Source organism: Nerophis lumbriciformis, linkage group LG29 (genome assembly GCF_033978685.3).
Source record: "Nerophis lumbriciformis linkage group LG29, RoL_Nlum_v2.1, whole genome shotgun sequence".
In the NCBI taxonomy this organism is placed as follows: domain Eukaryota; kingdom Metazoa; phylum Chordata; class Actinopteri; order Syngnathiformes; family Syngnathidae; genus Nerophis; species Nerophis lumbriciformis.
Window position 1 is genome coordinate 13,432,541 of NC_084576.2, and position 27,819 is coordinate 13,460,359.

The following is a 27,819-nucleotide window of genomic DNA, read 5'->3' on the forward strand; positions in this document are numbered from 1 at the left end:
TATATATATATATATACATACATATATATATAGTATGATATTATCATGGTATTAAGGCCACGGTATTATATTATTGCGGTATACTGTATGTGTACAAAGCAGCAGAGGTGGGTAGTAACGCGCTACATTTACTCCGTTACATCTACTTGAGTAACTTTTGGGATAAATTGTACTTCTAAGAGTAGTTTTAATGCAACATACTTTTACTTTTACTTGAGTATATTTATAGAGAAGAAACGCTACTTTTACTCCGCTACTTTTATCTACATTCAGCTCGCTACTCGCTACTAATTTTTATCGATCTGTTAATGCACGCTTTGTTTGTTTTGGTCTGTCAGACAGACCTTCATAGTGCCTGCGTTTCAACAAATACAGTCACTGGTGACGTTCACTCCGTTCCACCAATCAGATGCAGTCACTGGTGACGCTGGACCAATCAAACAGAGCCAGGGGTCACATGACCTGACTTAAACAAGTTGAAAAACTTATTGGGGTGTTACCATTTAGTGGTCAATTGTACGGAATATGTACGGTACTGTGCAAACTACTGATAAAAGTTCCAATCAATCAAACAAAAGTGTGAAGGAAAAAAGACCATTTTTTATTTTAACCGTACACCCCGTCAAAAGCCTAAAGACTGACTGCACAGTTCCTGTCTTCACAATAAAAGTGCCGCTTCATCGCGCCTGCGCTTTCAAAATAAGAGTCTCCGAAAGCCTGCGCAAACAAGCTAGCAAGCTACGGAGTTTGCCGCCAATGTATTTCTTGTAAAGTGTATAAAAACGAATATGGAAGCTGGACATATAAGATGCCAAAAACCAACCACTTTCATGTGGTATTAGACAGAAAGGAGGAACTTTTTTTCTCCTCCATTTGAAAACGTGGACGTTTGTCATCACTACTGTCTGATTCCAATCAATGCAAGTCATCAGAATCAGGTAATACATCAACTTATATTCTTGTCTTCATGAAAGAAAGGAATCTATATGTGTTAAACATGCATGTATATTCATTAAAACACTATTAACATGTAAACAAAAACGGCAAAAAAAATAAATATAAATTATATACTGTATATATCAATGTATGTATATATATATATATATATATATATATATATATGTATATATGTGTGTGTATATATATATATATATATATATATATATATATATATATATATATATATATATATATATGATATGTGTGTATATGTTACTCATCAGTTACTCAGTACTTGAGTAGTTTTTTTACAACATACTTTTTACTTTTACTCAAGTAAATATTTGGGTGACTACTCCTTACTTTTACTTGAGTAATAAATCTCTAAAGTAACAGTACTCTTACTTGAGTACAATTTCTGGCTACTCTACCCACCTCTGCAAAGCAGTAATCAGAGCAAAGGGTGGCTATTTTGAAGAAACTAGAATCCATTCATCCACACACTAAATAATGTTGGGTTAAAAAATAATCAAATTTTAACCCAACTGCTGGTTCAGAAGAGGACCAGCAGTTGAATTATTCAACCACAAAGTTGAGTTATGATAACTTCATGTTGGGTTATTCCCAACCAAACTATTGGGTTGAATTATTTAACCCAAAAGTTGAATTTTGCTAACTCAATGTTGGGTGATTGTAAATAATGTTATGAGATTAATCCATAATAAAATTCCCTTTAAGAAAAAAGTAACTTTTTAATTTAAAAAAAAGCCTTTTACCCAAAAATGCGTTACTCGTTGAAAAATAACCCAAAAATGGTTCATCATTTTGAAAACCCAGAAATTGAGTTAAAATAATACCCTTATAACCCAAAAAATTAATTGCTCTTCATAAAAATAGTTTATTTTAATACCTATGATATACACCTTAAACCTCTTAATGTTTTGTTTAACACCCTGGGTAGATTTATTTTAAGTTGTCTATACAGAACTCATCACTGTCATTTATACACCCAGCTCAACTGGCTCCATCCCGACTGCTTTCTATTTATTTTCAAGTGTATTTATTTTAATCTACTAGCATATTTGACATTTTTTCTTGTGCCCTTTACATCATCCTACCCTCTAAGACAGTGGTTCTCAACCTTTTTTCAGTGATGTACCCCCTGTGACATTTTTTTTAATTCAAGTACCCCGTAATCAGAGCAAAGCATTTTTGGTTGAAAAAAAGAGATAAAGAAGTGAAATACAGCACTATGTCATCAGTTTCTGATTCATTAAATTGTATAACAGTGCAAAATATTGCTTATTTGTAGTGGTCTTTCTTGAACTATTTGGAAAAAAAGATATAAAAATAACTAAAAACTTGTTGAAAAATAAACAAGTGATTCAATTAATCAATAAAGATTTCTACACATAGAAGTAATCATCAACTTAAAGTGCCCTCTTTGGGGATTGTAATAGAGATCCATCTGGATTCATGAACTTCATTCTAAATATTTCTTCACAAAAAAATAAATATTTAACATCAATATTTATGGAACATGTCCACAAAAAATCTAGCTGTCAACACTGAATATTGCATTGTTGCATTATTGCATTGTAATGAATGGAATAGCCTACTTGATTTGATGTTCAGTTTATGAACTTACATTCATATTTTGTTGAAGTATTATTCAATAAATATATTTATAAAGGATTTTTGAATTGTTGCTATTTTTAGAATATTTAAAAAAAAATGTCACGTACCCCTTGGCATACCTTCAAGTACCCCTAGGGGTACGCGTACCCCCATTTGAGAACCACTGCTCTAAGACACTCTCAATATCCTACATTTACTAGAATCATCTGCCTGTCTCCCTGAGGTCTTTATCAACCATTGGTTCCTTCAAAATGTCTCTTTTTGTTTATCTTAAAACTGAATGTCACTGCATGTAGTATGTCCTTGGTTGGAATTTAATTTAATAATATTATATTTATTTTACTGCATTATATGTTATTCTATTGTAAATATTGTACATTCTGAGAGAGTTGTGTGAGCTGCGAGGCATCTGAGCGAAATTGTCTTTAATGATTGTTTGTAATTGTTTATTGTGTAACTTGTCCTGTGTTGTACTGTATTGTGTTCATTTTAAATGTCTTTGGTCCCCCTTGACAACGAGATGCTGCATCTCAATGGGTTTTCCATTAATGAAATACATTCAAATTCAAAAATAACTCCAACATTTCACCCAACACTAGCAACTCATAAATTGGGTTATCAAAATAACCTAATAGTTTTAGTGTGCATCCATCCATCCATCCATCCATCCAAACTAGAATATAAAACATGTTTTCAGTTATTTTACCTTTTTTTTCTTTTTTTACATAACTCCACATGTGTTCATTCATAGTTGTGATGCGTTCAGTGACAATCTACAATGTAAATAGTCATGAAAATAAAGAAAACCCATTGAATGAGGAGAAGGTGTGCCCAAACGTTTGGCCTGTATTGTATACCTGGCTTATATATAAATATATATATATATATATATATATATATATATATCTTTCTGTCTTGCCTCCTGGTGAGGGCGGTCAACGCCTTCACCACTGCTTGTGAGGTTTTTTCCTTGGACTCAGTCTGGACCCCTCCCGAGGGTCCAGCCTTAGACTGATAATTTTTTTTACTCTTCCCCCTTTCCCAATGTCACCTTTTTCCCACCTTTTTTAAGGAGCGCCGTAAGTGGCTGAACCGTCGGCGGTCCCGTCTTGTCCCCCTTGTAACGTATGTCTGCTCTTAGTGGGACTGTGCCGAAAATGTAATTTCATTTCTTATGTGTCTTGTAGATGTTAAAGAATGGACAATAATAAAGCATTTTGAATCTTGAATCTATATCAATACTGAAATAAACTACAATTAGCAACAGTGCAATAACAGTGCAATACATTTTCATAACATGGTCACTACTGCCTAGTTTCTCTTGTTATATTCTTATTTTTACGGTTATATTTTTATTCTTATTGTTGCTTTTTATTTTTATTCCTATTTTAATATGTTCCATTTTATTTCCATTTATACCCCCATTATTTACTTTTTACTTTTTAAATGAAATCTCAATTATGTACACTGCTGCTGGAATTTTAATTTTCCTGAGGGAACTCTCCTGAAGGAATCAATAAAGTACTATCTATCTATTCACCACTAGAAAATTTTAAATATGCTCACATGTGACTGCTAAAGGTCAATAAAGAGCAGCCTTATTGAATGTTTGCCATCCTTTTGAGGGGGGGACAGCCTCTAAGTCACGCGTTTGCAAGCCAGAAAATGAAGCAAATGGAGTGCAACACTTGGCTGCAATCAAGGATATCCAGTCAAACGCCAGCCCCAGAAATATACAGTACATACATGACATGTCAGTCAAAGCCTCTATCAGTGTCGTTCTTGAGGCAGAGGTGCCAAGACGACAAACAAGACATCTGGGGCCCCTGGAGTTCAGCTGTGACTATAACACGGCCAGGAGTTGCCAGAGTCGTGCTCACACCTCCGGAGGGGTGAGGAGCTGCAAGCCTTATTAGAAAAACCCAACGTCACCCCGCAGATGGCAGACATGAGAGTTTTGAGAGACAAGAGAGATCTGGCACCAGCTGGCAGAGTGACCCCTACCCTCTGGCTGATGCCCCGGCCATGCAGCGCACGGTCCGCCCTGACTGTCTGTCCGCATCATCTCTCCCTGAGACAGAAAAGGGCCGCAGGATCTCCGCGTGGACAAATGACGGCACAAAAAGGTCTTGGGTGGGAAAGACCTTGAAATTATATCATGAACTCATCCTGAACCTGAATGGAGAGGATGTCATGGTAATTTAGGAGAATGGTTCAAGGGGAATTGTGGGCCATGAAGTGTTACAAGGTAGGAAATGGTAGATAAAGGTAAATGATCATCTATGAGGGTAAGGGATGGAATCAAACATGAGTTAAGGGGCAGTTTTATTAAGGGGCACACATTTTATTTGGCTATTTCAGTCATGCTTGCTGTAATAAATACATGTCTGAAATAATAACATTTTAATAAACGGTACATACTGTATACTAATTATTTCTATATAAACTATACTTATACACTGAGCAAAGCATTTTATCAACTAGATGTGGCAATTCCTGTGAGAATTGCGTGTGAATGCTCCAATGCTGAAGTTGAACTGAAATCCTGGATTTTTGTTTTTTTTAGAATTGTTGAAGTAGAGCACACAATTCCCAAACAGGCTGACTATTTTGAAGTTGGAACCGTTTGAATCAGATGGAAAATGTGGGAGTTGTGGAACTTTGAAGAATTTTCCATTGATTTCAATGGGAATTTCTTAAAGATTAAGGGAATTTTGGGAAAAGCGGGAATTTTTTTGAAAATGGTAAAAAAAAAAAAACTTGAATGGTCTGGAGTTGAAATGGTTGGTGTTGGAATTTTTCAAATCGGTCGAGAAATGTTAAAGTAGTAACATGTTGAATTGAGAAATGGTATTATGGAATTCGGGCAGCATGGTGGAAGAGGGGTTAGTGCATCTGCCTCACAATATGAAGGTCCTGACTAGTCTTGGGTTCAATCCCGGGCTCGGGATCTTTCTGTGTGGAGTTTGCATGTTCTCCCCGTGACTGCGTGGGTTCCCTCCAGGTACTCTGGCTTCCTCCCACTTCCAAAGACATGCACCTGGGGATAGGTTGATTGGCAACACTAAATTGGCCCTAGTGTGTGAATGTGAGTGTGAATGTTGTCTGTCTGTCTGTGTAGGCCCTGCGATGAGGTGGCGACTTGTCCAGGGTGTACCCCGCCTTCCGCCCGATTGTAGCTGAGATAGGCTCCAGCGCCCCCCGCGACCCCAAAAGGGAATAAGCGGTAGAAAATGGATGGATGGATGGATGGATGGATGGATGGATTATGGAATTCCTGGAATTTCGGGAAAACCGGAAATTTTTTCAGTTCAGAAAAACAACTTCGTTTTTTGTTCTGATTAAGAGGAATGTTTTGACGGTGGAACGGTTGGAATGCGTTGAAAAATGTGGAAGGAGTAGTCGCCAGAAAAAAAGGTGGAAATAGGGCTTTGGAAAACCAGGAATTCTGGAAAATCCTGGAAATGTTTTTAACTTGGAAAAAAAAGTAATTTAAATTTCCAAGGATGGTGGAATGTGTTGAAGGGGGAATGGTTTGAATCGACTGAAAAATGTGGAAATGGTGGAAATTTTAAAAATGGCCAATTCATTTTGAATGGGAAAAATGTCCCGGAAAACCTGGAATTCTGGGAAATCCTGGAAATGTTTTTAACTTGAAAAAAAAGTAATTTAAATTTCCAAGGATGGTGGAATGTGTTGAAAGGGGAATGGTTTGAATCGACTGAAAAATGTGGAAATGGTGGAAATTTGAAAAATGGCCAATTCATTTTGAATGGGAAAAATGTCCCGGAAAACCTGGAATTCTGTGAAATCCTGGAAATGTTTTTAAATTGAAAAAAAAACAATTTAAATTTCTAAGGATGGTGGAATGTGTTGAAAGGGGAATGGTTTGAATCGACTGAAAAATGTGGAAATGGTGGAAATTTGAAAAATGGCCAATTCATTTTGAATGGGAAAAATGTCCCGGAAAACCTGGAATTCTGGGAAATCTGTTTGGGAAGTTTAGCACAATCAGGATAATTACATTGTTTAGCACATTTTGCATGTTTAGAATGTTTAGCACATTTAACACATTAAGCTGATTTAGAATGTTTAGAATGTTTAATACAATCAACACAATTACAATGTTTAGCACATGTAGCACATTTAGCATGTTTAGAATGTTTAGCACATGTAGCACATTTAGCATGTTTAGAATGTTTAGCACATATAGCATGTTTAGCACATTTTGAATGTTTAGAATGTTTAGAAACTTTAGCATGTTTGGGAAGTTTAGCACAATCAGGACAATTACATTGTTTAGCACAATTTGCATGTTTAGAATGTTTAGCACAATTAACACGTTAAACAGATTTAGAATGTTTAACACAATCAACACAATTACAATGTTTAGCACATTTAGCATGTTTAGAATGTTTACAATATTTAGCACGTTAAGCAGATTTAGAATGTTTAGAAAGTTTCGCATGCTTGGGAAGTTTAGCACAATGCGGACAATTACAGTGTTAAGCAAATTTAGCTCTTATATTTATATATTCTTTAAAGACAAACATGTGACATTCAGTATTGGAAGGGTTGACTAGGAGACAGTATACCGTTTCAGTCTGTCTGTTCTATATGTCCGTCACAAAGGTTAATTGCAGTGGATGCCATGAATGACAAGAATCAAGCCTCACTGGGGCTGCTGTATATGATAATTATCTAGCATTCAGTGGCAATCAGAGTGACCATCTGAGTGATGAGAGCGGCAGGGTATGGTGTGCACGCCTCTCACACATGCAGGGTGTACCTGCAGGAAGTGGCTGTTCACTCTCCTACCGTGTGCATGGTGACGGGACCTTCAAGACTCATTAAGTTCACCTCAGCGAGCCGTGCGTCAAGAGACACAAACTTCATGTGGAGTAATAGCAAACTGCAACACGGACTGCATGTATGATGCCTTACAGGCAAACTGGTGCTTTTGTATCTTGTTCAAGGACCCAGTGATCGAACCTGCAGCCTTTTCAGTTGTAAGACGACACAACACTCTGCCGTGTAATCTGAACTGCCGCCAAAACACATGGAGATCAATAAGGACACAGAGCACACAAGCTACCTAAATGCAGTACCTGTCCAGTGATGGCAATCAAAAAAAAACTCAGCTTTGGAGACAATGTTATTAAAGTGGAACATTATCACCAGACCTATGTAAGTGTCAATATATACCTTGATGTTGCAGAAAAAAGACCATATATTTTTTTAACCGATTTCCGAAGTCTAAATGGGTGAATTTTGGCGAATTAAACGCCTTTCTATTATTCGCTCTCGAAGCGACATCGGGAAGCAATCCGCCATTTTCTCACTTTCGTCGGTGTGTTGTCGGAGGGTGTAACAACACCAAAAGGGACGGATTAAAGTTGCACCAGTGGCCCAAAGATGCGAAAGTGGCAAAAAATTGGACGAAATTTGTTCAAAATATGAGGGTGTGGAAAAGCCGACGAAATGGTCAGTCGTTTGTTCCGCACACTTTACCCACGAAAGCTATGCTACGACAGAGATGGCAAGAATGTGTGGATATCCTGCGACACTTAAAGCAGATGCATTTCCAACGATAAAGTCAAAGAAATCTGCCGCCAGACCCCCATTGAATCTGCCGGAGTGTGTGAGCAATTCAGGGACAAAGGACCTCCGTAGCACGGCAAGCAATGGCGGCAGTTTGTTCCCGCAGACGAGCGAGCTAAACCCCCTGGATGTCTTGGCTCACACCGTCCCTTATGCCACCGAAGATGATCAAGAGAAGAATATCGACCATAGCTTCCCTGGCCTGCTGACATCAACTCCAAAACTGGACAGATCAGCTTTCAGGAAAAGAGAGCGGATGAGGGTATGTCTACAGAATATATTAATTGATGAAAACTTTATTCATTGCTCGCGGTTTTACGTAAATTATTATACATAAACTGTGTTTACCAATAATTTAAATAAATAAATAAATGGGTTGTACTTGTATAGCGCTTTTCTACCTTCAAGGTACTCAAAGCGCTTTGACACTACTTCCACATTTACCCATTCACACACACATTCACACACTGATGGAGGGAGCTGCCATGCAAGGCGCTAACCAGCACCCATCAGGAGCAAGGGTGAAGTGTCTTGCTCAGGACACAACGGACATGACGAGGTTGGTACTAGGTGGGGATTGAACCAGGGACCCTCGGGTCGCGGACGGCCATTCTTCCACTGCGCCACGCCGTCCCTATTTAGCTTAAAAACTTTTTTTTTTTTCAATCATTCGAGTACATTCTGGTAGTCTTGTGTAATGCAGTATTTGGTGTCTGTTTAGGTATGGTTAACCTGAGTGCTGAAATCGTGGAAAAATATATGTTCTTAGCGCGCCTGAAATGGGCTGTCTGCACTCTCAAAGTGCATGTTGTTGCCAAATGTATTTCATATGCTGTAAACCTAGTTCATAGTTGTTAGTAATTATCTTATCAGACAGTGTTAAGCCGCTGAAATCCGAGTCTGAATCCGAGCTAATGTCGCTATACCTTGCTGTTTGTTTGTATTGGCATCACTGTGTGACGTCACAGGAAAATGGACGGGTGTATATAACGATGGTTAAAATCAGGCACTTTGAAGCTTTTTTTAGGGATATTGCGTGATGGGTAAAATTTTGAAAAAAACTTTGAAAAATAAAATGAGCCACTGGGAACTGATTTTTAATGGTTTTAATCCTTCTGAAATTGTGATAATGTTCCCCTTTAACACTGAGGTGTCAAGGCGATGAGACGCAAATGTGGCTCACGCATCTCACCATGTCATTTTTCAATCCAATCAATCCGAACTACTTTATTTATATAGCACATTTAAATAACAACAATGTTTCCAAAGTGCTGCAGAAAAATATTAAAAACAAGATTCAAATACTATCCTCAGCTCCACCAATGACTGAATAAAAACAAAATAAATAAATATAAAACCAATACAAAAATAATTTAAAACAATTTTAAATGGTAAAACCAATTAAAACAACAACTAGAAATACAAATTTAAAAACACAGAGGACCACACAACTTGCGTAGTGTTAAAAACCAGAGAATAAAAGTGGGTCTTAAGACGAGACTTAAAACACTCCACTGTGGGAGCAGTTCGAACATGGAGTGTTCCAGAGCTTAGGGCCGACCACAGAGAAGGCCCTGTCTCCCCTGGTTTTATGTCTCGTCTTTTTAAAGTGCATATAAGCGTAAAAAGAAGTTAATCACCGCAAAGGTAAAACAACAAAAGTTGGATAAAAGCCGTGTTCTGATGTCTCATAATGCGTCAGATTTGAACCGATACAGTACCAATTCTTGGTATATGTTCATGAGGTAGTAAATATTCATTTCTTTGATATATATATATATATATATATACCGTATTTTCCGTAAAATAGGGCGCACCGGATTATAAGGCGCACCGCCGATGAATGGTCTATTTTCTATCTTTTTTCATATATAAAGCGCACCGGATTATAGGGCACATTAAAGGAGTCATATTATGATTATTTTTTTCTAAATGTAAAACAGTTCCTTGTGGTCTACATAACATGTAATGGTGTTTCTTTGGTCAAAATGTTGCATAAATGATGTTTTACAGACCATCTTCAAGTCGCTTTCTGACAGTTGTTTCAGGATGCGTCGTTTTGTGGGCGGTCTTATTTACGTGGCTCACCATCGGCAGCGTCTCCGTCATCTTTATTGTAGCGGTGTAGCGTGCAAGGACGGGAGTGGAAGAAGTGTCAAAAGATGGAGCTAACTGTTTTAATGACATTCAGACTTTACTTATATCAAAAAACGGAGCAGCACCTCCTCATCCGCCGGAAATGTGTCCCATGAAAAACCGTCCGACCGGAACTCTCTAATAACTAAAGTTCCTTGGGTGAATAATGTAAACTCACTACACTGGTATGTTTTAGCGCTTTCATGGCAGATGTAAGAACTTTCCACTACTTTATATTAGAAATGGCAACAGCGTAGGATGAATGTCCCATAACAAGAAGATAGAGAAAAAGAAGAAGCTTATTGACTACGGTGTCACCACGGACTATTAAAGCGAATGCGCGCAATTTTTCAGGACTTTTGCAGATCCCAAATAAAGATCAGCAGGTACCAGAAGGTAAGAAACGTTGCTTTTGCATAATAATGCGAAACAAAACGCCAGATAATATGTCTTACCTTATACACACACCATAATAATACTCGTATGTTGAAGCACAGTACAATCCATCAAGCGGTGCGGCTTCATAGCTTACCAAAATGGTACAAAAAAAATTGATAGATTTTAGAGCGCCGTGTGTAATGTTCTATATTCTCAATGGAATATATAAAATGTTGGTGTTGTTTACTTGAGTCATATTGCAGTCTACACGTATCTCTTATGTGTGACTGCCATCTACTGGTCACACTTATCATTAAACCATGTACCAAATAAAACAGCTTCGAGGTCAGTAAGCAAAACCAGAATTATTCCGTACATTAGGCGCACCGGGTTATAAGGGGCACTGTTGAGTTTTGAGGAAAAAAAAGGATTTTAAAAAATACAGTATATTTTTTAAATGTAACACTGATGTGATAATAATAACTATTGTTATATACTGCTTTCTTCCACTGAGTGTTATTTGCAAGTATTCATTCATTTCAGTTCGTCAAAGGTGTGTTGCCATAGTCAGGAAGTAGTCTTTGCCGTTAAGTTGCATGGGCCAGTCTTGTCGCATGTTTTACAAAGTCTATACTGTAAGTATTGTATTTATTACACGCCAGCTGTTTGATTGCGACATGCATCTGAGTTGTCGTTTTAATTTTCCTGAGGGAGCTCTCCTGAAGGAATCAATAAAGTACTATCTAGTTGTCGTTTTCATTAACAAATTCTGAGGTGTTGAAATAGCCAATGCTAATCAGCAGTATGGCATATCCAGTGTACGTTAGCATGGAGCTCGCTTAAAAAGTGGAGCCTTACTTACTTTCTTTGTTGGCACTGGAAATTGCAACATTACCTAAAGACGATTTCGCCTAATTTCCCGCGTCAGCTGGTGTCAAGTGCAACTTGATGCGACATGAATTATCAAAAATTGGTACTGTTTGATTTTGAATCGGGGCAGCACGGTGGTACATGGGTTAGTGCATGTGCCTCACAATACGAAGGTCCTGAGTAGTCCTGAGTTCAATCCCGGGCTCGGGATCTTTCTGTGTGGAGTTTGCATGTTCTCCCCGTGACTGCGTGGGTTCCCTCCGGGTACTCCGGCTTCCTCCCACCTCCAAAAACATGCACCTGGGGATAGGTTGATTGGCAACACTAAATTGGTCCTAGTGTGAATGTGAGTGTGAATGTTGTCTGTCTATCTGTGTTGGCCCTGCGATGAGGTGGCGACTTGTCCAGGGTGTACCTCGCCTTCCGCGCGAATGCAGCTGAGATAGGGTCCAGCACCCCCCGCGACCCCAAAAGGGACAAGCGGTAGAAAATGGATGGATGGATGATTTTGAATCGGTACTCGGTGGTACCGATGAAATTTGGCCAAGGTATCAATCCGTACAAATTATATTAGTCAATCTTTTTATACAAAACCAACAAATAGAGACCGTAGGAATTCAAAATCTGAATACCGTATTCTTCGGACTATAAGTCGCAGTTTTTTTCATAGTTTGGCCAGGCTCCAGTGCGATTTATATATGTTTTTTTCCTTCTTTATTATGCATTTTCGGCAGGTGCGACTTATATTCCGGTGCGACTTATACTCCGAAAAATATGGTAATTGTGCGATTACTGATGAATATTTTGCATGAATGCACAACTTCAGAGCCATTTGACTTCAAAGGTAGCACTGTTTATGGGTTTCTACAGAAGCAACAGAATAATGTGGATTATATGCTAATGGTTAGCGCCCCCCCTCCCCCGGTTAGAGTCATGCCTTGGGGAGATGACAGTGTGCATCATGCCCAGGGGAAAGAAAGAGAAAGGCACATGCTCCTACATCACTTCGTAGCAACAGCGGCAGATTTTTGTCATCACGTGTTCACTGCTGAGCCAGCTAATGTGAACTGAAATATCTGAGCGCCGATGGTGACCTTTAATAATATAAACTCCTGTCATGTCACCAACAGTTTATATCCAAACAAAAAAGAAAAGCGGATCTCAAAAAGTAATTAGTCATTGTGAAAAACACAAGTTAAATTAAAATTATAAATTATATTATTAAATTATATGTAGACTGCAGGGGTCCGAGAATTATCTTATTATACAGATAACCAATCCTAGGGGTAGTTCTGTTAGGTACCAATTGTATATATGGAAACACTGTGCCTTTCATAGAATATGTAGACGCATTTTTAAAGTATACAGTACAGGCCAAAAGTTTGGACACACATTCTCCTCATTCGATGTGTTTTCTTTATTTTCATGACTATTTACATTGTAGATTGTCACTGAAGGCATCAAAACTATGAATGAACACATGTGGAGTTATGCACTTAATAAAAGGTGAAATAACTGAAAACATGTTTTATATTGTAGTTTCTACAAAATAGCCACCCTTTGCTCTGATTCCTGCTTTGCACACTCTTGGCATTCTCTCCATGAGCTTCAATCACACCTGTAAAGTGAAAACCATTTCAGGTGACTACCTCTTGAAGCTCATCGAGAGAATGCCAAGAGTGTGCAAAGCAGTAATCAGAGCAAAGGGTGGCTATTTTGAAGAAACTAGAATATAACACATGTTTTCAGTTATTTCGCCTTGTTTTGTTAAGTACATAACGCCACATGTGTTCATTCATAGTTTTGATGCCTTCAGTGACAATCTACAATGTAAATAGTCATGAAAATAATGAAAACGTGTTACGACTTGGACTTTGGCGTGGATTGTTTTCCCGAGGTGCAAAGGATTTGGACCGGACACAGCGTGAAGGTGAAGACATATTTAATTTTAACACTCAAAAAAGGAATAAACAAAAGGCGCGCACAAGGGCGGAAGTATAAAACTTGGCTATAAAAACAAAAACTCGCACAAAGGCAGAACTATGGACAAAAAAACAAAAGACTAACTGTGGCATTAATCAACAAAACTTACTTGCGATGACGTGAACAGGGCAGCATGGACTATGAACATGAAACAGAATGTCAGGAGTGTGTCAAGAGTGATGTCGTCAGGCTGACTGCCTGGCAACTACAGGCTTAAATAGTGATGACATGATTAGTGAAAACAGGTGCGTGACTCAAAATGTGAAAACGTGAGACAGGTGCGTGACATGACGATGTGAACCAGGTGAAACTAATGGTTACTATGGTGACAAAGGGAGTGAAGACAAGAACTCAAAAGTGTCCAAAAACCAAGCAAAACATACAGTAACTAAACAAAACATGATCACAGACATGACAAAACGCATTGAATGAGGAGAAGGTGTGTCCAAAATTGGCCTGTACAGTATATATAGTTTTTTTCTATTGATGCATATATTTATTTATTAGATTCCTTTTTACTGAATATGCACAAGCACTGTTTTAATTTGATATGATAATGCCTTTTGTTTTATGTACTGTATTTGATTGTATGTCTACTTGGACGTTGTTGGAGTCTGCAATACAGCTTGATTGATTAAGTCTAAGTAGTCTTAACAGTTGTTTTTTTCCAACTCCTTTCACAGATCATTACCTAGAGAACACAGATTTTAATTTAGCCTGCTGTCAACAGTGTGATACGCCCACAACCAGGTGTTGCGCTGTTAATTAGCTCAAAGCATGTCACAGGACAGAACTGTAAAGTTAGAATTGCGAGTCCACAGTCAAACATTGTTTCTACACAACAGGGAGAAAGAAACACATCCTGAATTTGTTTGGTATACTTAACAATGGTCATGATGATTTATTTGTTTCGAACATACTTAACAAGTTCCACAAAGGAACGTCACAGCTCTACATTTACACAATTAATCACAGTAAGAAGAAGCAGATCTTATTCAATCCTAAAAAAAAAAGAGCGTTTTTCACTTCAAATTAACACAGCGTGCGTGACTTTGAGGAACTTTTGAGGAGTGTTGTGGTGTGTTGTGTTGCAAACTTTTGTGTGGTGCTGCTTCCTTATTTGTCATTATTCAAAGCTAATTTTAATGTGTAGCAACATAAAATGCAGATCGCATCATTAGTCCAGAATCTTCACAGAATTTGAATGAATCATGATTAATCACAGGGGATTACTATTCTGCATAATTGAAATTACCTTATGAAAAGACCCCGATATTTGTACAGAAATGCAATTTTATTGCCAGAATGTCATTCAGGAACGTTTTACTTGACTGCATGTCATTTATTTGCACAAAACTCGTTAACAGTTTTATCTAAAGTTCACTCAATGTTGTACTGACGTATGCATTGATCTGATCACTGGCCATAAAGCGACCAAGGTAAAAGAGCTTGCACGGTCAAAAATAAACTGTGTGATTAATGTAATTGTTTTTATGATAAATGCGTTAATTTGTGATTAATCACATGAGTTAACTCATTAATTTCTACAGCCCTAAAAAATTTTTTTATAAAAAACTAATTTGCAAGTATTATATAGTAGACATTGCATGCCTTTGCAATTTTAAGATGTTCGGTGGCAGTAGTATATAGATTATGGTGTGTTTCCCAGTTAAGAATAAAGTTAAAGTACCAATGATTGTCACACACACACACACACGAGGTGGGGCGAAATTATTCTCTGCATTTGATCCATCACCCTTGATCACCCCCTGGGAGGTGAGGGGAGCAGTGAGCAGCAGCGGTGGCCGCGCCTGGGAATCATTTAACCCCCAATTCCAACCCTTGATGCTGAGTGCCAAGCAGGGAGGTAATGGGTCCCATTTTTATAGTCTTTGGTATGACTCGGTTTGAACTCCCAACCTACCGATCTCAGGGCGGACACTCTAACCACTAGGCCAATAAGTCTTTGTCATGAAGTTGAACGTGGCGTTTTAGGCAGCTTATAAGGTTCGATGTGTTGAAGCTCTATGTTTTCCCCTCCTCACGGAAAGTTTGCAGAACATTTGCTGCAAATAGCACAAAAATATCTTCCTCTGAAACAGTGAAGAAGTCTCACACAATAGACGCCCTATTTGTTTATAGTGAGCGCAGGCACATGGAATGACCTAATTAGGAAGCGGTACTAAAAAACACCGGTACTCGGTATGCATCCCGACTCTCAGGGCCGGCCCGTGGCATAGGCCGTATAGGCAAATGCTAAGGGCGCCGTCCATCAGGGGGCACCACGCCAGTGCCACAAATGTTGGAGAAAAAAAAAAAGAAAAAAAAATTGGTACTATTATTTCTAAATACAAAAAATAATCCCACGTTAATTAAAATGCAAAGTAAAGCCTATTTAATAGAAATATTATTTGTTACAACATTACGCCCCCTCCCCCCGCACGGTGCGCCCCCTCCCTTCCCTTATCATGACTCTTTTTGGACGTCACCACATCAAAAAATCAACACAAGATGTCAAAACGGCCAAAACTGTCAGGTGCCCAGGGAAGAAAAAAGAGAAAAGAAGAGGAGGAGAAACGAGAAAAGACAGAGGTAGCAGGTAGGTAACGTTAGCCTACATGAAATTATTTGTCTGTTACAGAATGTGATAGTAACCTGGCTTTTTAGCATTAAGCTAATGTTACATGATTCGGCAATTGCTAATCAATAAATAGCTAGTTCTGTTTTAACTTCGGGTTAATATTGTGGAGGGGGCTAAATTGTTATGGAAAATAATAATGTAACGTTAGGTAATTACAGTACTCCCACCTTACATTCCTCAGGGACATTTGTATTAGATCTTTTAAGCAGGTGTTTTTTGTTTACATTGTTATTGCCTTCTGGTTAGCTAATGTTTGCCCTGCAGGTAATAGTCACTTTTCCACCCCTTTATATATTAGGTATAGTTGTAAGTAAAAAAAAAAGTCAAAGACAAAGCTATTCGGTTTCTTGTGAGTATATACACTTCACTACCGATGTGGGGGGGCGCCACCTAAAATCTTGCCTAGGGCGCCAGATTGGTTAGGGCCGGGCCTGCCGACTCTTGAGTGATTGACGCAGCGCAGTGTTTCCCACCCTTAGATCCTTCAGGTCCGCCTGGATTGTGTTGATGTCATTCTCCAGACCCTTGACGCTACTGCTTGGGTTTTAATTATCGTCTTTCGGTTCCTCTATGACAGCGCTAAGCTAATTTCAATTATGCAGAATAGTAATCCCCTGTGATTAATCATGATTAATTAAAATTCTGTGAAGAATCTGGACTAATGATGCGATCGGCATTTTTATGCTGCTACACATTAAAATCAGCTTTGAATAATGACAAATAAGGAAGCAACACCGCACAAAAGTTTGACATCCCTATCTATGACAGGGATGTCAAACTGGTTTTCATTGAGGGCCACATGGCAGTTATGGCTGCCATCAGAGGGCCGCTTGTAACAGCGATTAATGTATGAATTTGCCTCTGGATTTCTTTATTAATTATATAAATTGTTTTAAGTAGACTGTCGATTTTACAGTAACAACTTTACATTTACAAAATTTTACTGTAAACTATAGTGCACAACTTTTTAATTTTTTTTACAGCATTTTAAATGGAAAAACAGAACCATGTTTTTTTTGGGAGGGGGTTTACGGAAAAAAGCTGGCAGCTTAGTTGCAGGAATTTTTGTGTTAAATTTACATTGGTTTTTACAACATTCTAGAAAATGGATGGATGGATGGCTATTGTTAATGGAAAAACAGTACAAGTTCGTTTGCCAATTTTTCTATTGTAAAAACAAATGTACCAGTACTGTCTTTCCATTTACAGTAATACTGTAGATTTTACAGTCAAAAACTGGCAACTCAGTCAACAGAATTTTAAGGCAAAAAACAGCAGTAGTTTTTTTCAATTTACAGTAATATGCTGGAAATAACAACGTAAAATGTATTGTAATTTTTATTAATTTGATGGGTGGTTTGCTGTAAAGTTAAGTATTTTTATTTAGACAAAAATATGTTTGGAAAGTATGTTAATATACTGTAATATTTGTTGCAATATTGGATACTATTATTTTCATTTTTTCATTTCATTTAATTTTTATTTATCTCCTTCATTGATGTGCATCTTGGATCGATAGACAATTATACTATATATATATATATATATATATATATATATATATATATATATATATATATATATATATATATATATATATATATATATATATATATATATGTCTTAATAAGGTTATCCAAAAAATAGTGCTCGATACCGTAGTAGAGCGCAATATATGTATGTGTGGGGAAAAAATCACAAGACTATTTCATCTCTACAGGCCTGTTTCAATCTCCTGATGATTGAGGGAACCCCCTCATGAAACAGGCCTGTAGAGATGAAATAGTCTTGTGATTTTTTCCCACACATACATATATATATATATATATATATATATATATATATATATATATATATATTATATTAAAGCTTAAAAGGTATGCAATTTCAAGCAGTACATATATTTTTTCTGTCAAAATGAATAAAATCTTTTACATTTCATGAGAAAATATTAAGTACTTTATTGACACATATCATTTCCAGATAAAATGATGTGGCGGGCCAGATCTGGCCCCCGGGCCTTGAGTTTGACACCTGTGCTCTATGACATGCTGTGGCTTGAACTGCTCCGTTATTTTTGGTTCTAACTTTATCTTTGAATTTTATGAATGATTAATCCACCTATCTCTGATTTAGCACCTCAGCTGAACAAGCTGATTTATAGTTTATTTTGCAGAAAATTCCATCTCTCTGTGGTTGTACCAAACCAGAGTAGCCCAGAAGGATGCTGTGTGTCCCGCTGACCCGCCCTACAAAATGAGAGGGTGCTGCAATGCCATGGCCGCTGGTAATTACTACCAAACAGCTGCAAAAGGGACTTGGCCGTACTGCCAGGGTGGACAAGGGGGTGCGGGGTGGACAAGCACTACAGTGTGGGGAGGCCACAGGCTCCCCTCTGTGCTTGGAACCAACCTCGGTCCACTCAAGACACACCATGAGGTTCCCATTGCCGCCGAGAACTCCTGCTGCCTCATCAAGTTTTCTGGCCAAAATTGCAGGGCGGCAGGGGAAGCGTGTCTGTAAATATGACTGCATTGACAAAGAAATGTCATGGTCGCTCTCCTGCGACTTCAGGGAGGGAGGTACGTCTGTTCCGATCAATGCAAACAATGACAGCTGCTATGGTAGATATGAAGCAGGAGGGGAAAGCAGAGCTGGAACACTGACAGGCGCGTTTTGATGACAGTGATGTTTTTAAATCATATCAGTAGATTGGTAAATACATTAAGTGCACTCAGAGAATGCAGACTTCTGCAAAGATCTTCCTAACGCTGCAGCTGCAAAATGGTATGCTAACCTGAAAAAGTCTTTTTTTTTTTTGTAATAGCTGTTGAGAGATTATGAGCAGCATTAGACGGTAAATTGACTTAAAAAAATAAAATAAAAACGTTATTAAAATCCAAGTACCATGTATTTTTATCTATTAATTAATTTAACATATTTGATTGTATTTTTATGTAACTATAATAGTTTTATTAAGTATTTTGACCAATATACAGCCAATCAGCAGTGCGTATTCAAAGTGGTAACAGCCAATCAGCAGTGCGTATTCAGAGCGCATGTAGTCAGTGTTTCAGCATCGAGCAGATAGGTGTTTAGCAGGTGAGCATCAGGCAGCGTACTCTCCCCAAATTAAAATACAACTACTAGTGACATCACTATGAGCCCGTTGACGTTCTAGAAACTTAAACTGCAGCTCAGCTCGCTCGCACTCTTGGCTTGAGGTGAAGGCTAATTAGCTTTTAGCGTAACGTTAGCTCATTTTGCGGTGTGTGTGTGTGTGTGTGTGTGTGTGTGTGTGTGTGTGTGTGTGTGTGTGGGTGTAGTGTGTGTAGTCTCTCCTATTGCTATTGTACTATTTTTTCAGCTATAGTTACATTAATCATTAGTAATGGAGCAGCCTAGTTTTGAATGGCAGGATCCCTGCTATCACAAGTTGATAAAAATATAACATTTACATAATAACTACAGGCTTCCCAAATGCTGTTATAAATTAAGCATGATGAGTTGACTTGAAACTGTTTAATGTTGCACTTTTTATATGTAGAAGAAAAGTTTTGTCATTTTATTTAATCTGAGCAACAACCTGAGGCAGTTTAATGTTGACTAACGTGGGCAGAATTAATATAATGTTCCCAATGTTAAAAGGATAAAGCCATTGTTTACACATTTGGTAAATAAATAGCCAAAAAATTTATATTTTGTTGTTTTCTTACTGTACCGAAAATGAACCGAACCGTGACCTCTGAACCGAGGTACGTACCGAACCGAAATTTTTGTGTACCGTTACACCCCTAGTATACATATACATATATATATATGTATATATATATCTACATATATATATATATATATATATATATATATATATATGATACTAATGATGATTAAATCATATCTATCTGCAATTATCGTGATTAATTTTGAGTTAACTATGAAGAAAATGAGATTAATCGTGATTTAATATTTAAATTATTTGACAGCCCTAATATATATACATATATATATATATATATATATATATATATATATATATATATATATATATAAATATATATATATATGATTAATTTTGAGTTAACTATGAAGAAAATGAGATTAATCGTGATTTAATATTTAAATTATTTGACAGCCCTAATATATATATACATATATATATATATATATATATATATATATATATATATATATATATATATATATATTTAAATTATTTGACAGCCCTAATATATATATACATATATATATATATATATATATATATATATATATATATATGTATATATATATTAGGGCTGTCAAATAATTTAAATATTAAATCACGATTAATCTCATTTTCTTCATAGTTAACTCAAAATTAATCACGATAATTGCAGATAGATGTGATTTAATCATCATTAGTATCATATATATATATATATATATATATATATATATATATATATATATATATATATATGTAGATATATATATATATATATATATATATATATATGTATTCATAATAATATATGTATGTTCATATATATATATATATATATATATATATATATATATATATATATATATATATATATATATATATATATATATATGAACATACATATATTACGGGTGTATCAGTATTATGAATACCGCGGTATTTCGGTTTCAAAGTCTTCACAATAATGCCGTGACGCGTGACAATATCAAAACAAAAAATTTGGTGTGTCGTTTTTTTCCTGGCATTTTAGCGTTGGCCTGGTCTGAAAATAAACTAGATCTCCCAGAATCCTCTGCGCAGTGGGGGCCGCCAAGGTGGTGGGCTTGGAGTGCCCTAAGCAGGAAGTGAAGTGTGTCCGTAAGATGAGAGGAATTGTCTTTTGGGACATTTCCTAAAAATGTAATCAAAATTCATCCATAACTGTTTTAGTTATGTTGCTAACAAACACACAAATAAACCCTGGCAAAAACAAAACCTCTTTGGCGCTGGTAAGAAAGTCTGCATTCTGCAAAGCGTGCTACCTATTGTCCCATTTGATGGGGGGGGGTGGGAATGCAGGATGCACCCTGGACAAGTCACCACCTCATAAACCATCACCCAGAAAATTTCATTGAAGCCAGCAAAGCAAAACATCAGTGTGTGAGGGATTTACATTATTAAAAGTTATATTGCTAGTTAACATTTATGAGAAACAGCATTTTCAAAACTAATACAGTATAAACCATGTCCACTGTGGAGGACACTACTTCTCACAAAGTAAAAGTTGAAAGACACTAAAGTAAACATTATTGCTTTACACTGGATGTTTACATTGTCACCTTTAAGACACTCAACTGTAAGTTTATATATATATATATATATATATATATATATATATATATATATATATATATATATATATATATATATATATAAATTGTGCAGGGACAGCCACTGTTTCAAAAAAAAAATTGATAAATTATATATATATATATATATATATATACAAACGTATATATATATATATATATATATATATATATATATATATATATATATATATATATATATATTTTTTTTTTTTTTTTGCACTTGAAGTTGCTGTGTGCAATTTTCTCACGGTAACATTTTTTAAAGCAAAAAATATAACAAAAACACCACTAGCTTGTTTATATTACCATTAGTGGTTATAACAGAGCACAGTTGTTTGACAATTGTCTATATTTTTCACAATGACGAAGTTTATGCAATAAAACATGTTTACCAGCCCAAATAAAATGATTGATGTTTACGGCGGTCACTCGCCCGGTCTCGCCAACACGTTCACTCAGGGAGAGCGTGCACTCATACAAACGCAGTCCAAGACAAGAAACAAACAATTTGCAGTCATGTTGTTGTTATGATAGAATATACATTCAATGACAGCTAACGCAAGCTATCCAAATTGCTATTATAAGCGAACAACACCAAATGCTAATGCACGTAAGAGGGCGGGATATACTGTGTAAAATACATTTATGTGTTTGTAGAAATAAATATCATTAGATCATTTTAGAATTACATGTATGTTCAATTCCAGTAAGTGTGTTTATCCTAAACATTCCTGCCACTTCATTTTATACACTACAACATTTATAAATCGTTTTTTTTTTGGGGGGGACATACAGTATACCGCAATAATATAATACCGTGGCCTTAATACCATGATAATATCGTACTATATATATGTATATATATATATATACATATATATCCATCCATCCATCCATCTTCTTCCGCTTATCCGAGGTCGGGTCGCGGGGGCAGCAGCCTAAGCAGGGAAGCCCAGACTTCCCTCTCCCCAGCCACTTCGTCCAGCTCCTACCGGGTGATCCCGAGGCGTTCCCAGGCCAGCCGGGAGACATAGTCTTCCCAACGTGTCCTGGGTCTTCCCCGTGGCCTCCTACCGGTCGGACGTGCCCGAACCACCTCCTCTAGCTCCTCTCGATGTGGAGGAGCAGCGGCTTTACTTTGAGCTCCCCCCGGATGACAGAGCTTCTCACCCTATCTCTAAGGGAGAGCCCCGCCACCCGGCGGAGGAAACTCATTTCGGCCGCTTGTACCCTTGATCTTGTCCTTTCGGTCATAACCCAAAGCTCATGACCATAGGTGAGGATGGGAACGTAGATCGACCGGTAAATCGAGAGCTTTGCCTTCTGGCTCAGCTCCTTCTTCACCACAACGGATCGATATAGCGTCCGCATTACTGAAGACGCCGCACCGATCCGCCTGTCGATCTCACGATCCACTCTTCCCTCACTTGTGAACAAGACTCCGAGGTACTTGAACTCCTCCACTTGGGGCAAGATATCCTCCCCAACCCTGAGATGGCACTCCACCCTTTTCTGGGCGAGAACCATGGACTGGGATTTGGAGGTGCTGAATCCCATCCCAGTCGCTTCACACTCGGCTGCGAACCGATCCAGTGAGAGCTGAAGATCTTGGCCAGATGAAGCCATCAGGACCACATCATCTGCAAAAAGCAGAGACCTAATCCTGCAGCCACCAAACCAGATACCCTCAACGCCCTGACTGCGCCTAGAAATTCTGTCCATAAAGGTTATGAACAGAATCGGTGACAAAGGGCAGCCCTGGCGGAGTCCAACCCTCACTGGAAACGGGTCCGACTTACTGCCGGCAATGCGGACCAAGCTCTGACACTGAGCATACAGGGAGCGAACCGCCACAATAAGACAGTCCGTTACCCCATAAACTCTGAGCACTCCCCACAGGACTTCCCGGGGTACACGGTCGAATGCCTTCTCCAAGTCCACAAAGCACATGTAGACTGGTTGGGCAAACTCCCATGCACCCTCAAGGACCCTGCCGAGAGTATAGAGCTGGTCCACAGTTCCACGACCAGGACGAAAACCACACTGTTCCTCCTGAATCCGAGGTTCGACTATCCGGCGTAGCCTCCTCTCCAGTACACCTGAATAGACCTTACCGGGAAGGCTGAGGAGTGTGATCCCACGATAGTTGGAACACACCCTCCGGTTCCCCTTCTTAAAGAGAGGAACCACCACCCCGGTCTGCCAATCCAGAGGTACCGCCCCCGATGTCCACGCGATGTTGCAGAGTCTTGTCAACCAAGACAGCCCCACAACATCCAGAGCCTTAAGGAACTCCGGGCGAATCTCATCCACCCCCGGAGCCTTGCCACCGAGGAGCTTTTTAACTACCTCGGCAACCTCAGCCCCAGAAATAGGAGTATACATATATAGTCCAGGCCAAATGTTTGGACACACCTTCTCATTCAATGTGTTTTCTTTATTTCCATGACTATTTACATTGTAGATTGTCATTGAAGGCATCAAACTATGAATGAAGACATGTGGAGTTACTGTATGTACTTAATAAAAAAAGGTGAAATAACTGAAAACATGTTTGATAGTCTAGTTTCTTCAAAATAGCCACCCTTTGCTCTGATTACTGTTTTGCACACTCTTGGCATTCTCTCAATGAGCTTCAAGCACACCTGTGAAGTGAAAACCATTTCAGGTGACTACCTCTTGAAACTCATCGAGAGAATGCCAAGAGTGTGCAGGCAAGGCGGTGTTTCGGCAAGAGGAACCGCGAGCACCTGCGGCTGGGGCGCGCGTTCAACAAATGTTGTTAATATAGCATTTTTACCGATATTTCAGTTTTTAAAAACATGCATTTGATATTTTCACTTATAGAAGTCAAAATTAATATCTAAAAATACGGATTTCTGCGTTTTTGTGGAAATGCCACATGCCTGAATGTAACCTAACAATGCATCAACCATAAATATATGTGCATAGAAGCTGTTTACATTGTCACCTTTAAGACTCTCAACTGTAAGGGCCAAAATTGGCCCTTGTCAAAATGTAGAAGTGACATTACAAGAGTTTTACTCTGATCCAAATCAAGACTAATATAAATGATGTCCACTGTGGAGGACGTTGCTTCTCACAACATTTTAAAAAGTCAACATGAGTCAACATTTTGAAAACACATACCATTTTTGGCCCTTGTCAAAATCTAGAAGTGACTTTACAAGACTTTTACTGTGATTCAAAACAAGACTAATGTAAATCATGTCCACTGCTTCTCAAAAAGTAAAAGTTGAAAGACACTAAAGTAAACATTATTGCTTTTCACTGGATGTTTAAATTGTCATCTTTAAGATACTCAACTGTAAGGGCCAAAAATGGCCCTTGTCACAATCTAGAAGTGACGTTACAAGACTTTTACTCTGATCCAAATCAAGACTAATATAAATCATGTCCACTGTGGAGGACGCTGCTTCTCACAACATTTTAAAAAGTCAACATGAGTCAACATTTTAAAAAGACATACCATTTTTGGCCCTTGTCAAAATCTAGAAGTGACTTTACAAGACTTTTACTGTGATTCAAAACAAGACTAATCATGTCCACTGTGGAGGACACTGCCTCTCTAAAAGTAAAAGTTGAAAGACACTAAAGTAAACATTATTGCTTTACACTGGATGTTTACATTGTCACCTTTAAGACACTCAACTGGAAGGGCCATTGACCCTTGTCAAAATCTAGAAGTGACTTTACAAGACTTTTACTGGATGTTTACATTGTCATCTTTAAGACACTCAACTGTAAGGGCCAAAAATGGCCCTTGTCAAAATCTAGAAGTGACGTTACAAGACTTTTACTCTGATCCAAATCAAGACTAATATAAATCATGTCCACTGTGGAGGACGCTGCTTCTCACAACATTTTAAAAAGTCAACATGAGTCAACATTTTAAAAAGACATACCATTTTTGGCCCTTGTCAAAATCTAGAAGTGACGTTACAAGACTTTTTCTGTGATTCAAAACAAGACTAATGTAAATCATGTCCACTGCTTCTCAAAAAGTAAAAGTTGAAAGACACTAAAGTAAACATTATTGCTTTACACTGGATGTTTACATTGTCACCTTTAAGACACTCAACTGTAAGGGCCAAAAATGGCCCTTGTCAAAATCTAGAAGTGACGTTACAAGACTTTTACTCTGATCCAAATCAAGACTAATATAAATCATGTCCACTGTGGAGGACGCTGCTTCTCACAACATTTTAAAAAGTTAACATGAGTCAACATTTTCAAAAGTCAACATGAGTCAACATTTTAAAAAGACATACTATTTTTGGCCCTTGTCAAAATCTGGAAGTGATTTTACAAGACTTTTACTGTGATTCAAAACAAGACTAATGTAAATAATGTCCACTGTGGAGGACACTGCTTCTCAAAAAGTAAAAGTTGAAAGACACTAAAGTAAACAGTATTGCTTTACACTGGATGTCTACATTGTCACCTTTAAGACACTCAACTGTAAGGGCCATTGGCCCCTGTCAAAATCTAGAAGTGATGTTACAAGACTTTTACTGTGATCCAAATCAAAACTAATATACATCATGTCCACTGTGGAGGACGCTGCTTCTCACAACATTTTAAAAAGACATACCATTTTTGGCCCTTGTCAAAATCTAGAAGTGACTTTACAAGACTTTTACTGTGATTCAAAACAAGACTAATGTAAATCATGTCCACTGCTTCTCAAAAAGTAAAAGTTGAAAGACACTAAAGTAAATATTATTGCTTTACACTGGATGTCTACATTGTCACCTTTAAGACACTCAACTGTAAGGGCCATTGGCCCTTGTCAAAATCTAGAAGTGACGTTACAAGACTTTTACTGTGATCCAAATCAAAACTAATATACATCATGTCCACTGTGGAGGACACTGCTTCTCACAAAGTAAAAGTTGAAAGACACTAAAGTAACGTTACACAACTTTTATTGTGTATAAGTATCTTGGACAAAAATGCCGTAACTTAGTAAACATTTTAAAAAGACATACCATTTTTGGCCCTTGTCAAAATCTAGAAGTGATGTTACAAGACTTTTACTGTGATCCTAATCAAGACTAATATAAATCATGTCCACTGTGGAGGACACTGCTTTTCACAAAGTAAAAGTTGAAAGACACTAAAGTCAACATTATTGCTTTACACTGGTTTACATTGTCACATTTAAAGACACTCAACTGTAAGGGCTATTTTTGGCCCTTGTCAAAATCTAGAAGTGACGTTACAAGACTTTTACTGTGATCCTAATCAAGACTAGTATAAATCATGTCCACTGTGGAGGACACTGCTTCTCACAAAGTAAAAGTTGAAAGACACTAAAGCAACGTTACAAGACTTTTACTGTGTTTAAAAAGTATCTTGGACAAAAATGCCGTAATCAACATTTTAAAAAGACAAACCATTTTTGGCCCTTGTCAAAATCTAGAAGTCATGTTACAAGACTTTTACTGTGACCCGAATGAAGCTGCGACCAATATTCAGGAAATAATCTAAAGTATAGAAGATCTACATTGGTTCAACATACCTGTCTGTTCCTTTCATCCATGATCCTGGTGATCTGTATCTTCTTTCGCCCCATGGCTCTGTCCTTTCCCCGTCTCTCTGACACTTAGACGATATCGGACAAACACGACACACTGACTTTCGTCCGCCGCCTCTCCTAGCACATTATGCACAGGTTCTTCTTCTTGGTTTCTCAACACACCATATGCTGGTCAGCGGTTGTCGGCAAAAGCTGCAAAATACACACAAAAAGAGACAGACGGACATGGTGAGAGCGAGCGAGTTAACATGCCACTCAGTAAATGTCTCCTTAGGCACTTCAAAGCACAAGAGTCTTCTGTTCTCAATGTCATTGGGAGTATGGGACCCACATGTCGCGCCCTTATCTCCTCATGCGAATCGCAGCTGAAGTCAATGAAAGACAGCCTTGCACTTGTGGAGCATTAACACAGTATTGTATTGCATCAATGCAGTTTCAAACAACAAACAAAACCCTGTCGAATTATCACATCATTATCGCTGAACTGAGGTAATGATGTCCATCCATCTTTCATTTGTGGGACAGATGGTGCTTGTGCAAAACTGTCTTTAAATATTGACTTTTGTGTCCACAGACTCCTCATCATTAGGCAACTATCAATTGGAATTTAATGGCTTTTTGTTTTTTATTTGAACACTATGAACTCGAAATTCAACTGACATTTTCAGGGTAAAATACATCACAAAAATCACGCAAAAGCTTGGAGGTAGAAACATCATGCTGTGGAACACCAATG

General features: G+C 37.7%; 1 protein-coding gene across 7 annotated transcripts in view; it reads right to left on the reverse strand.

Moving 5' to 3' along the window:
* Window positions 1–27,819, reverse strand: part of mef2aa (myocyte enhancer factor 2aa) — a 223,804-nt gene that overhangs the window by 116,211 nt on the left and 79,774 nt on the right. For all 7 annotated transcript variants that reach the window (XM_061925034.2, XM_072911837.1, XM_061925035.2 and 4 more), the window contains exon 2: window positions 27,066–27,275. In XM_061925034.2, the coding sequence (XP_061781018.1) occupies window positions 27,066–27,119 (54 nt within the window). In that variant the 5' untranslated portion in view covers window positions 27,120–27,275. The remainder of the gene's footprint in view (window positions 1–27,065; window positions 27,276–27,819) is intronic.